General features: G+C 37.6%; 2 protein-coding genes across 3 annotated transcripts; one reads left to right on the top strand and one right to left on the bottom strand.

The window, feature by feature from the left end:
* Nucleotides 1-283: 283 nt before the first annotated feature.
* LOC135668270 (pentatricopeptide repeat-containing protein At1g73400, mitochondrial-like) lies at nt 284-2,868 on the top strand. Of its 2 annotated transcripts, XM_065178471.1 has the most exons (3): nt 533-658; nt 775-2,278; nt 2,440-2,868. In XM_065178471.1, exon 2 carries the CDS (start codon nt 824-826, stop codon nt 2,222-2,224), a length of 1,401 nt encoding a protein of 466 aa, XP_065034543.1. In that variant the 5' UTR covers nt 533-658; nt 775-823; the 3' UTR covers nt 2,225-2,278; nt 2,440-2,868. The 2 variants fall into 2 exon arrangements, with proteins under 2 accessions (XP_065034542.1, XP_065034543.1); XM_065178470.1 differs by having other exon boundaries at nt 284-2,278.
* Nucleotides 2,869-4,052: 1,184 nt separating this feature from the next.
* LOC135668321 (thylakoid lumenal 17.4 kDa protein, chloroplastic-like) lies at nt 4,053-7,326 on the bottom strand. Its single transcript, XM_065178472.1, has 4 exons — nt 7,124-7,326; nt 6,212-6,336; nt 4,748-4,994; nt 4,053-4,421 (listed from the first exon to the last, which is right to left on the bottom strand). The coding sequence occupies exons 1-4, from the start codon at nt 7,233-7,235 to the stop codon at nt 4,198-4,200; spliced, it is 708 nt and encodes a 235-aa protein (XP_065034544.1). The 5' UTR covers nt 7,236-7,326; the 3' UTR covers nt 4,053-4,197.
* Between the last annotated feature and the right edge of the window lie 3,930 nt (nt 7,327-11,256).

Raw genomic sequence — 11,256 nt, 5'->3', positions numbered from 1 at the left:
TGAATAAAATAATAAAAATATATAAAAAATAATGTTGTATGTTTCAGTACTTAATCAGAACATGAAATATTCAAAATCTCATATTAATATAACTATAAATTCTCAGAGAAACTCAACTATACATTTCTCTGGATTTTTTACAAGATAACTAAAGAGAAAAATACCTATTCAAAACAAGGCATTATGTTGTGATCTTATGCTAAATAAAAGATTAATAAAAGAATATTAGCATCACAAACTATGCCCATCCATTGGATTGTTATCTGCATCATATGTAGCCATCCAAGCAGCCACAGCCGTTGATTTCGTGGTCCCACCTGTAGCGACTGTGAAACGATCGCGCCGAAACCGTTACACCGACGTCTTTCGTCCGAAACGGTCACAAAACAATCGTTAGTAGCGGCGACACCGGCCGGGTGTTCCTTCAAGCTCCATAAACCCTAGATTTAATTGGGTTCCTGTGAAGCGGTGGCCGTAAATGAGATCGTACCGATCCATCCCGGCTTCGATTAGATGTTGGATCTTCCGTAAAAATCTTGGTTCGAGACCGAATCCCTCAAATTCGATCCCTTTTGCTCGCATTTCCTCGTCACAGATTCATCACCAGCGTCATCTTGGGGAATCGAGTTGTTCCTGCCGTCGTAATTTGCTTGGCGATGTGATTCTTTCACCTAGAACTGATATTTATATCTCATTCAAGTCCCTCTATTCCTCATCTTCTACTGAATCGCTTGTTTCGGATGCATCCGGTAATCGCACATCAATCGATGGTAGTGGAGATGGCCGCGTGGGCTCTGCTTCGAGCAAAGTATACGAAGCCATAATGTCCGCCTCAGGCTCCGGCGAAAGCTTGGGAGCTGCTCTCGATGTGCTGGGCATCGAGCTGACCACCGAGCTGGTGAACGAGGTCTTGCACATGCTGCGCTACGACGAGAAGTTGGCCTTCGGGTTCTTCGCCTGGGCAGGCCATCAAGATGGGTACGCCCACGAGCCTCCGACATACAACTTCATGATCGACGTATTGTCCAGCACAAGATACAAGGACAAGCAATTTGGTGTCGTCTGCGATATCTTGGACCACATGAAGAGGAGCGGCAAGAAATCGGTGCCCATCGGCGCTTTGTTGACTATCTTGAGGGTGTACACGGAGAAGCACTTGACCCATCTCAGGAAATTCGCGAAGAAGAGGAGAATTAAGATGAAGACTCCACCCGAGACCGATGCACTTAACTTGCTATTGGATTCCCTCTGCAAGTGTAGCCTGGTTAAGGAAGCAGATACCATGTTTCACCGATTGAAGAGCAAGGTCGCACCAAATGCGGAGACGTATAACATTATGTTCTTTGGGTGGTGCAGAGTGAGGAACCCGAAAGCCGCAATAAAGGTGCTCGAGGAAATGATTCAGATGGGTCACACTCCTGAGAATTTTGCATATAATGCTGCAATTGATTCCTTCTGCAGTGCCGGGATGCTGTCAGAAGCAAGAGAGCTTTTCAGTTTTATGAGAACTAAAGGTTCGACCATATCTTCACCAACTGCCAAGACTTATGCTATTATGATCGTAGGTCTTGCAAAATTTGATCAGTTGGATGAGTGTTTTAGACTCCTCGCTGATATGAGAAAAATTGGTTGCCTTCCTGATGTTTCAACTTATAAACAAATGATTGAAGGCATGTGTTTGGCTGGAAAGGATGATGCAGCTCATAAGATATTGGAGGAGATGGCCGAGACAGGTTTTAGACCTGACATTCTTACCTATAACTGCTTTCTCAAGGTACTTTGCAAGCTCAAGAAGGCTGAAGAAGCTTTAAGGCTATGTGAGAAGATGATAGATGCTGGTTGTGAGCCTAGCATTCACACTTATAACATGTTAATGAAAATGTTCTTTGAGATGAATGAACCTGATAGGGCAATCCACATATGGGAGGAGATGGACAATAGAGGATGTGCTCGAGTTGCAGATACATATGGTATAATGATTGATGGGTTGCTTAGCTGTTGCAGAGCACAGGATGCATGTTTCCTCTTGGATGAGATTATAGACCGTGGGATTAAGCTGTCATATTCAAGGTTTGAAGCTATTTTGTTGCGGCTATCAGAAATAGGAAATCTTAATGCCATCCATCGGCTCTCAGAGCACATGAGGAAGTTCTATAATGTTGCCATGGCTAGGCGTTTTGCAGTAAGTCAGAAGAAGAAGAGAATCAGCATGAGGAGGATATGATTATGCAAATCTCAGGATCAATGACTTGTTCTTTTGCCTTGTGTCAATCTAAAGGTTCCACCATTTTCTATATTGTGTGCTTCTCCAATTCCTTTGGTTATACCGACTTACAAATTGCTAACAGTACTAATTAATGTTAATACACCAGCGTTATGTATTGGAAAGTCGAACATGGTCATGCCAGACTAATATTCACTCTCTTTTCTATCCTTCAGAATAGTACTAAACTAAGCGATGCTGTTGGTGAGGCCAATTTCAGCCACCGTTGCAAAACCAGACAAAGTGCAAATAAACATGAAGCAAACAAGCGATAAGGTTTGTGGATTTAAGGTTCGGGCATACTTGATGGGCAAATCTCCTATTGCTAGTTTTGTTCTTTAAAAAGACGAAGTGACTGTGTATTTAATGCTAGCGAGGAAAAGTAAGAGTAAAATTAAGAGTCTTCATATCAAAATGTCTGTTTTTCAATTTTCTTGAATGGGAATGGGAAAATTAGCCCATTAAAGTAAAAACAATGGAGGTGCGGCAAAGGAAGAATGTAAATGTTTTATTTTCTCATGCTTATTGCTTTTGATAGAATGGTAAAACTATGTATACCATATGGTTTTCACAATTAATTGACGAATGCTGTGGAACAATTTCTATATCCATAGGAAAATAGGTCTTATGTAATTATTAATGATTCTCATACCGGTGACAGAATTTAAAGCATGTTGGTTTTTTACTAAGTACTCAGTAGCTGCATGATCGATATAATCTATTATGCTGAAATTTTATGGTGTTGTCAAGCTTATTGATGTCTGTAGTGATATCAAGGCCTACTTTACAAACTTGAACATAGATTGCTTGGCAAGTCTGGTTAGGTAAATACTAGTGGTGATTTAGGATGTAGTCTGAATTATCTTGTTTTCTACTACCAATAACAAGGGTTTGCATTCTTCATGGCTTGATTTATATTGCTTTGACTTGTTCTCCTGAAGAATGATGAGGAAAGAAGGGGATAGATTCCTGGTTTTTCCATAGTTGATAACTAATGAATGATAACATTAGAAATGAGCTCCCAAAGGGAACTTTTAGATTTCATATATATTCAATTGGATTAAAGGTATTTACTGGACTTTTGCAAGTAATTAGAAACCTATAATTTCTTGGTGTGAGATGTAACTAATGTAGTACAAAGATAAAGAGTGGGATTTGAAAGAGAACTTGTTCTTGTATATTAAATCAAATGGAATATGATAAATCACTAAAGAAAGAGAAGGAGATTACAACAATAAAAACTGTAATCAATACATTATGAATTTTGTTTTGTGAAGTAAAAAGTATGTTAAGATTCTCCCGTGGTATTTCTTCCAAATGATATCAGAGCTTATGGTTTAGTTCGGGCAAGTGTTTAGATTTAAGAAACAAAGAATATATAGTTGTGGACTAACATTTTGTGGTTGAATGGATGGTTGCATATGTATTTACATGAACCATAAAAGTAAGTTGGTATCCAAAGATCTTGATGTGTTAATGTAGTTGGCACCTACCAATAGGCCACTTAGGCATCTAAAGGAATCTGTATCATGGATAACCTATGATTAACAACTTCAATTTTGTGATGGATGTTGGAAAACATTCTTCAAATGAACCAATCCAACTCATACCCTTTTATACACACAAATATAAAGTACAGAAAGCAAAGTTGCGAATGAAATATTAGACACCATACATTTTTCTCTAAGCATTTGATATCAAATCATGTCGATGTGAACTAGTTGGTGAGAATTTTCTGAAGTTATGATCTTTTCTCTACATTTTTCCAGCTCTTAACTTTTAAATAATGTATACAAAACATTTGTATTTTACCAGAAAGGAGTGCATGGATACATAAATTAGTTTGTTGGCATCTTCAGAAACAAGGCATGAGGAATTTGAACAAAGCAAGAATTAGGACAAGGGAAAACCAAAATGAGTCAAAGCTTTACACATCACTTGCAACCCAACTCAGCTCTTCCTTCTGCACTTATGGAGTTATTTGTGCAAAGCTTTTGGAGATCGATGTAGCCTATTATGGTGTCTTCAAAGTTCGCATCTTCTAGTTGAGCATCATTAAAGGTAGAGCCTGATAAGACGGTGTTCTTGAACACTGCTCCTTTTAGATTTGCCTTTTCGAAATTGACCCGGTCTAGAACCGCATTTGAAAAATCGACCCCTGTGATGATACAAAAATATTGAGAAACCGTAGTCAGGTCATTTTTCTCAAGGTGCAAACAAAGAGTAATTTGATGCTGCAAAAATTTAGATGTATTCAATGCACAAACATGAAATTGGGAAACTCCAATAAATTCTCAAGAAATACAAGACATAGATAGTTTGTGAGCTGAGGTAATTTCAAATTAAACCATACTTAGATTCCTGATGTGCTACTACTATTATGTCTATGAATTTGCATTTTAGAGGACAAACTATGTAAGAAGGTTATAGATTGCAGTACATGGTACTATGCCAACTAATGCTAAAATAAATGACTTTTCTCACCCTTGAAGCTTGCTCCAACAGCATAAGCCTTGGACATCACAACTTCTGTCATATCAGCACCATCAAACTTAGCATCAGACATGAGGGCAGCTGAAAGTGATTTCCCTTTGAGATGTGATTTATCATTTGTGTAGTCACAAAAGCGCAGATCAAGTGGCTTGTCATATACACCATTTGCTTGACCTATTGTATTCCCAACAAATGCTCGCTCACAACGATCTGGCTCTGTTGAAAGTGGAGGCAGCCTCTACAAGAAGAAGAACATGATGTGACGAAGTTGGCTGACTTACTGCAACCGGCAGTGACCAAATGGACCTAAAAGATGAAGCACTTGGATGTTCCATCAAAGGTTTTAGAGGATCTCTCCTTTTGGCCATCGATTTTTTATCATCAACAAGGAAGATCCATTTTCCCAAAGAAGAGTTCAGAAATGTATATCGAGAGAAACAACATTAGGATCTACACATGATTTTTGTAACATATCATGAAGAGTTAGGTTACCATCAAAACTCAATTAAGCATTCAGATGCATTTGTCTGACTATTGAAGATAAAGTGTACAACATGGCATTCATTTTGACAAATGTAAGAACATTCACGGAAGGGTATCAGTGTTTATGAAAGTATTTATATGGTCCTCTCAAATATGTAAATTAACCAATTACATACTGATGATTGAATACGTTCTATAGGTGCAGTCGATCTAAATGAATTAGCTGCAATAATTGATCACGAAAAGCTTCAAATCGAATGATGAAGCCCAGATATTAAAAAGAGACAAAGCAAGACAATGCTTAAGGACAAACATAGCCTCTACTAATTTAGACAAAAATGAACTGGAATACTATAGCACACATGTAATTCAAATGCCTAGGTCTTAGTCTCAATTAAGTTTTAACTATTCAACACCTGGGGATCCCGTGAAATGCTTCTTAATCGGGTTGCCAATGTTAATATCAAAGAATTCATCAACTATTATTATATTTTAGAACTCGCAAAACATGCCACACCAGTGCTAAACAGCAAACTCAATCTCAAATTCCAACTGTATTAAACCCAACATGTCTGCAGGAATCTTCCTTTCAGTACATCCTGAGAACTAACAAACCAGCATGAATTGGAATCTTTATTATATGCCCGCTTCTTGAATCATTTGTGTATATTTGGGAGTTTTCAACCAATTTCTTATCGGGTAGTAGTCACCCTAAAACACCACTTGCAATAAAAGAACAAAGATTAGAATTTTGCCAACAGCCAGGTTCAGGGATATTTAATCACATTTATATAAAAGTTTGAGTTATATTGGCTAATGGAGCCTTTAAATCGACTAATTGTTCATGAAGTTTAGTATCTCATAGGAACATACTATATCATGAGAAGAAAGTTCTACAAGGAAAAGCAGCTGACAAAAGAATTAGTCCACAAAGTAATGTGGTATAAATGCAGCTAGTATCCAAGTCCGAACCTGACTTGCAGCAACAACAGGAGAGGCAGTGGTGATTGCCCAGGCAGCAAGCATACCGCAAGCAAGATTCTTCATTCCTTTTGGGGAGCAGGAAAACTCTAAGAAGCTTGTCTGGTCCTCAATTGCTGAAGACAACTAGAATGCATTAGATGATGCATCCAATAATCTGAACCAAAAAAATTACAGCAAGATGAAAACTTTGACTTCGGGCTACATGAGACATTCATCTTAGATAAACATCAAAGAAGACAACTGTAGTCTACATAGTAATTGCTTAAGAAAGCTGAAGAATAAAAGTGGCTCAAGGATTCTTATTCGGAGATTATATTCTGCATTTATTTCTTTGTAGCTACTTGGATGGCATATATTTTTTAGTTTATCTTATACCGTGGAATGTCTCAAGGTAACTGAAAAGTATAATTGTATCTGACCAAATCGACAAATAAGCTTATTCTTAGGACTTTGTAATAACAACTCTCACAATGGTCCCTAAATTGATGCATTTTTGATCCTCTGATATCAAATCTGCAATGTCCACTGGTTCTCCAGAAATTTACCTCTTTCAATGGATAAACCTAACTGGAGAGCATATCAAAAGAGCGAAAGAAGCTAAATTCGTCTATTAATGTGAGGCGCCCTTCATCAATAAGATAACATAAGAAAATAACTTTTGGAGACAAATGGTACAACATATACTTTTATCGGATCGATTCAACGCCGTAAGTTGATTCCAAAGGCATGAGTAAGAAACGCAGCAGCCAACTTTATCGACCCAATCACATGCTGATTGATCTTCACAACGCTCTCTCCAAGAACGGATAGTAGTCATCATAGATAGATCCAGAACAAATCGACCACAAGAAGCGCAAGGGAGAAGACGCGAGAAGAGAGAATCGATTCGGCAGTACGCACCTGCGCATCGGATTCGGGCTTGGGAGGGAGGTGCCGGCGCGGCGGCCGGGCGCCGAGAGAAGCGCACGCGTGCTGGAGAAGAGCACGCCCCGGGAAGGCACACCGTCGCCATTCGACTTCCAAGTGCTCGCTCCCTTTCCCCTGATCTCTGCTGCTGCTGCTGCTACGGCTTTGGGATTTCTTCCGCCTCCTTCTTATCCCATCGTCTTCTATCCATCACCCGCGCTTCTTGATACAGTGGGGTCCCCAGGAATAGGTTGATTTGGACCAATGAAGCCTGGTTTTGGGCCCTCATTGGGCCCAATAGCCACTATTTGGTTGCAGTGTAAGTTCCTTGAAACCTAAATAAGACGGGGATCTTTTCATGGCCCAAAATATCCGAGTAATCTTATCATAAGAACACTCTTTCTAAATACATTTATTAAATATATGTATATATTTTTATCATGCTGTCATCGAAAAGTAATTTTTGTGGTGTAATCCACGCATGCAAATGGAAATCTAAAAGTCCTTTCAAGGGGTTGATGAATTCAATTCTCCTCTGATGCATAACCTTTATTTCCTTTTGATTATGTTATAGAGTTTGGGTGTATCGTGTGTATCAAGTAAATAAAATTAAAAAGTTTAAATTAATTAATATGTTAATATTCTCAAAATAATAAAAACTAATTTAAGAATATTAAATTTTAATTAATTATTTTGAGTTTATTGGATAGATATTAACATGAGTGTTATTTGCATGATCTAAAGATTCAAAAAGATGTATATAAATATACATATATTTATATATAATATAAAAACTATTATGGGGAATGTATGATCGAGGGGGATTCAAGGTGGATTCGTGTAGGTGTCTTGTGAAGCGATTGAGGGAGAACTAAGGTGTTCGAGATAGATTTGAGATGACAGGTGGAGTATCAGGATTCGATGTGGTCTTGAGGTCAAATTGAGATGGGATTCAGCTCCTTACTAAGTTCATACCCAAGGTTAGTGTTAGGTGAGAGCTTCTCGACCGGACCCCTATGACACTTAAATTAATTTTTTTTGGAGTGGAATGAGAGGTAAGAGGTTAGTTACCGAAAGATTCGACCGATAGGCTAGTGTCAAAGGTTGATTTTTATACTTGTCCAGTGGAAGGAATCACTCATAACAATAGTAATATAAAAATTACTTTTAATATATGAAATTGGTCATTATAGGAACATGATGTTGATTTTTATTTCTGGCGGATCAGCAGCTCTTCTTTCTTTCTTTGTGGCAGAAACCACAGTGGTCCATTATCCAGATCTTATCAATATTAATTAATATTAGAAGGTCGGATGAGCTACCCTAGTGACCAATGTCCATTTTTAGTGCAACCAAGCAAAGAGATTTAAGAATGTATTCTTCCCTGTTCCTTCTTGAGGAAGTGTACTATGCTGTGCTTTAATCTTCTGCAGCAAAGTGGCACAGCAGGAACTCACCTGAAGAATATTTTGATGAGAGGAGGAACCTACACTAAAGGAGAGTTTAGTATCCGGTGAGTTGAGATATTGCAGATATGAACAGACCTCAAAGGGTAAAATCTAGTTCCACTTCATTGCATGTTTGACTTGTAACTCAAGGGGCTGAGGTTGGTGTATCTCATGTTTGCATCATTTCTTGCAGTGGTAATGTTTGATTTGCTGCAGTACATTCTTCACCAAGATGTGTAAAGCTCTCGAGCTTTTCCACTTGTTCAATGTCTGTTAAAAGTGTCTCCAATGAGAATGAGCACTTTGATGCAGAATTGATGAGATGAAATTGCTGCAACTGGTTCTGATATGATGTGAAAGTATAAATACCTACAAAATCTTTCAATACTTTGAAGCAATATACTCTGGTTAGTTTATGTAGGGAAGATTGAGATATCCATCGCTTCTACAGAACAATAATATCACCAAGTTGTATAAACTGAACTAAACTCTCTCTCTCTCTCTCTCTCTCTCTCCTCTCTCTTGCCATCTATCTACAAATATAAATTCTATCAGAAGGCCTGGAGAACAGGTAAAACCTGGTCAGTTATGCAGAGGATTTGGACCCTGAGGCACCCATCTCTTGGATTCTCCATAAGCTGGGTTGATATCATCATCATGCTCTTGTGAAGGTGGTATCTGGGAAAAATAAGCCGTGGATGGTGCTGAGGGCAAACCTCTCTGTCTTTGCACCTCTGTGTTGACCATTCTTCTGCCATGGCAGATCTCAGTGAGCTGCCCAGCACTTAACAGTATTAGGAGGAACAATATCTCATGTGGTGGAAGAAAATTCTGGGAGCTCATGGTAGAATTGGTGCTCACAGGAGATGATAAAGATTGAAAGAGGAAGGTAAGAGAGAGAGAGGGAATGAGCTTAAGCCGATCAGTATCATAGGCAGGTGAGGTCTACTTACATGGGTTAGTTCCTACGGTGAGGTAGTCATCTGGAGAAGAACGAGCTCTCAAATTGATACCCAAAAATCAATCGGTGAGATATATTGACAAACGAGTATGCATGGCCATACTAATCTCTTATTGACAATATGTATCGTCCATATCCGACATTATATCATGGTACGATAAATCTTATTAGACAATAGATTTTGTACATTACAGATGTTATTATGCTCGTCTGTTTCAATGCCTTCCATATATGTTATTATATACGATGAATCTTATAAGACAATAGAGTTCGTGAACAATTTATATTATTATGCTCGTCTGTTTCAATGCCTTCAATATCAGATGCAAAAACAAGGAAAAGAAGAAGAAGGCTCTTAAGCCTTATGATGCTGTAACTATCAAAATGTTTGTATCAGACTTCAAAAATAGTTTGTCCTGTCTAAATTTATTTCTTCAGTTCATACTTTGTTGTTTTCTGGATGATGATCTATGTATGAGTCTTCTGCTCTCTAGCTTAGCTAGTCAAAAAGGTTTCTGTTCCTTTATTAAGCCTTATGATGTGGTAGCCTTTTCCAGGAGTGTCATCAGACATTGAAATTGATTTTGTCTTCAGGTCTAAAGTTTCTCTTCAATTCTGCATCAAATCGCTGGAAGCAGATATTTAGATTAATGCAAGCTTAGCTTATCTTGTAAATAACTTAATATCCCCTCTAGTTTTATATTATATCTCTTATAGTTAACTATCTTTAATAACTTTATGTATACACTTTAAAAAATTACATTAACATCTTTATAATTACGAAAGTGAAACATCTAGATCCATTTATCCTAATGTCATTAGTTTTACTAACGAAAATATGAAAATAAAAGATAAAAATATAATTTTAATACTTCAATTGATAATGACAATTGATAATGACGGATGACGATGTTACTAGGGGTCGCTTTGCATCTACATCGACGTCGACGCAATTATCGAATGGCCCCCCAATGACATAGTCATCCGTTATCATCAATTGGAATATTAAGATTACATCTTTGTCTTTTGTTTTTATGTTTCTATTGATAAAATAAATAACGTTATGATAAATGAATATAGATGTTTCACTTTTATAATTATAGGAATATTAATATAATTTTTTAGAGTACAAAAACTGAAATACTAATTAATCCTTCCGAGAGGTTCACCAACATATTTCTTATAAGCTAAATATGGATTCACCTACTTGTTTCCTGCCCTTTCAGTTTATAATGAGGTAGTCTCACTGCCTTTCTCTGATTTTGACCTTAGTTTTATCTTATCTAAGTTGGGGACGAGAAAACTGATCCTCGCTAGAACATGATTTCATGTTCCCAAGGAAACTAAGAAAACAAAGGAAGATGACAAATGTTCAGTGGCCCAAACTTTCAACACCGATGCAAGTACGTCGTACATATGATATGTTCATGGATTCGACATCATTCTAACTTCCCTTTCTTATATTATAATGAATGCATAAGTTACTGTCATGGTTGTAATCCATCATGGCCAGTATGTTGAAGCAATAATCCATTGGAAATCGCATTATGTGTCCTTACAAAGAGGAACATGAAACAGTCTGTTAATTACAGCATCAACGAAGCAAATCAGGATGCAAGATTGATTTAGAGAGCAATTAAATGATTCTTTCTCGTGCTAATTCAGAGAATTCAGTCTTTAGCAATCAGATATGAGATTCTTAGCATACTTGTCAATGA

This window comes from Musa acuminata, chromosome BXJ1-4, assembly GCF_036884655.1.
Source record: "Musa acuminata AAA Group cultivar baxijiao chromosome BXJ1-4, Cavendish_Baxijiao_AAA, whole genome shotgun sequence".
Lineage (NCBI taxonomy): Eukaryota > Viridiplantae > Streptophyta > Magnoliopsida > Zingiberales > Musaceae > Musa > Musa acuminata.
This window is presented reverse-complemented; position numbering and strand designations above follow the sequence as displayed.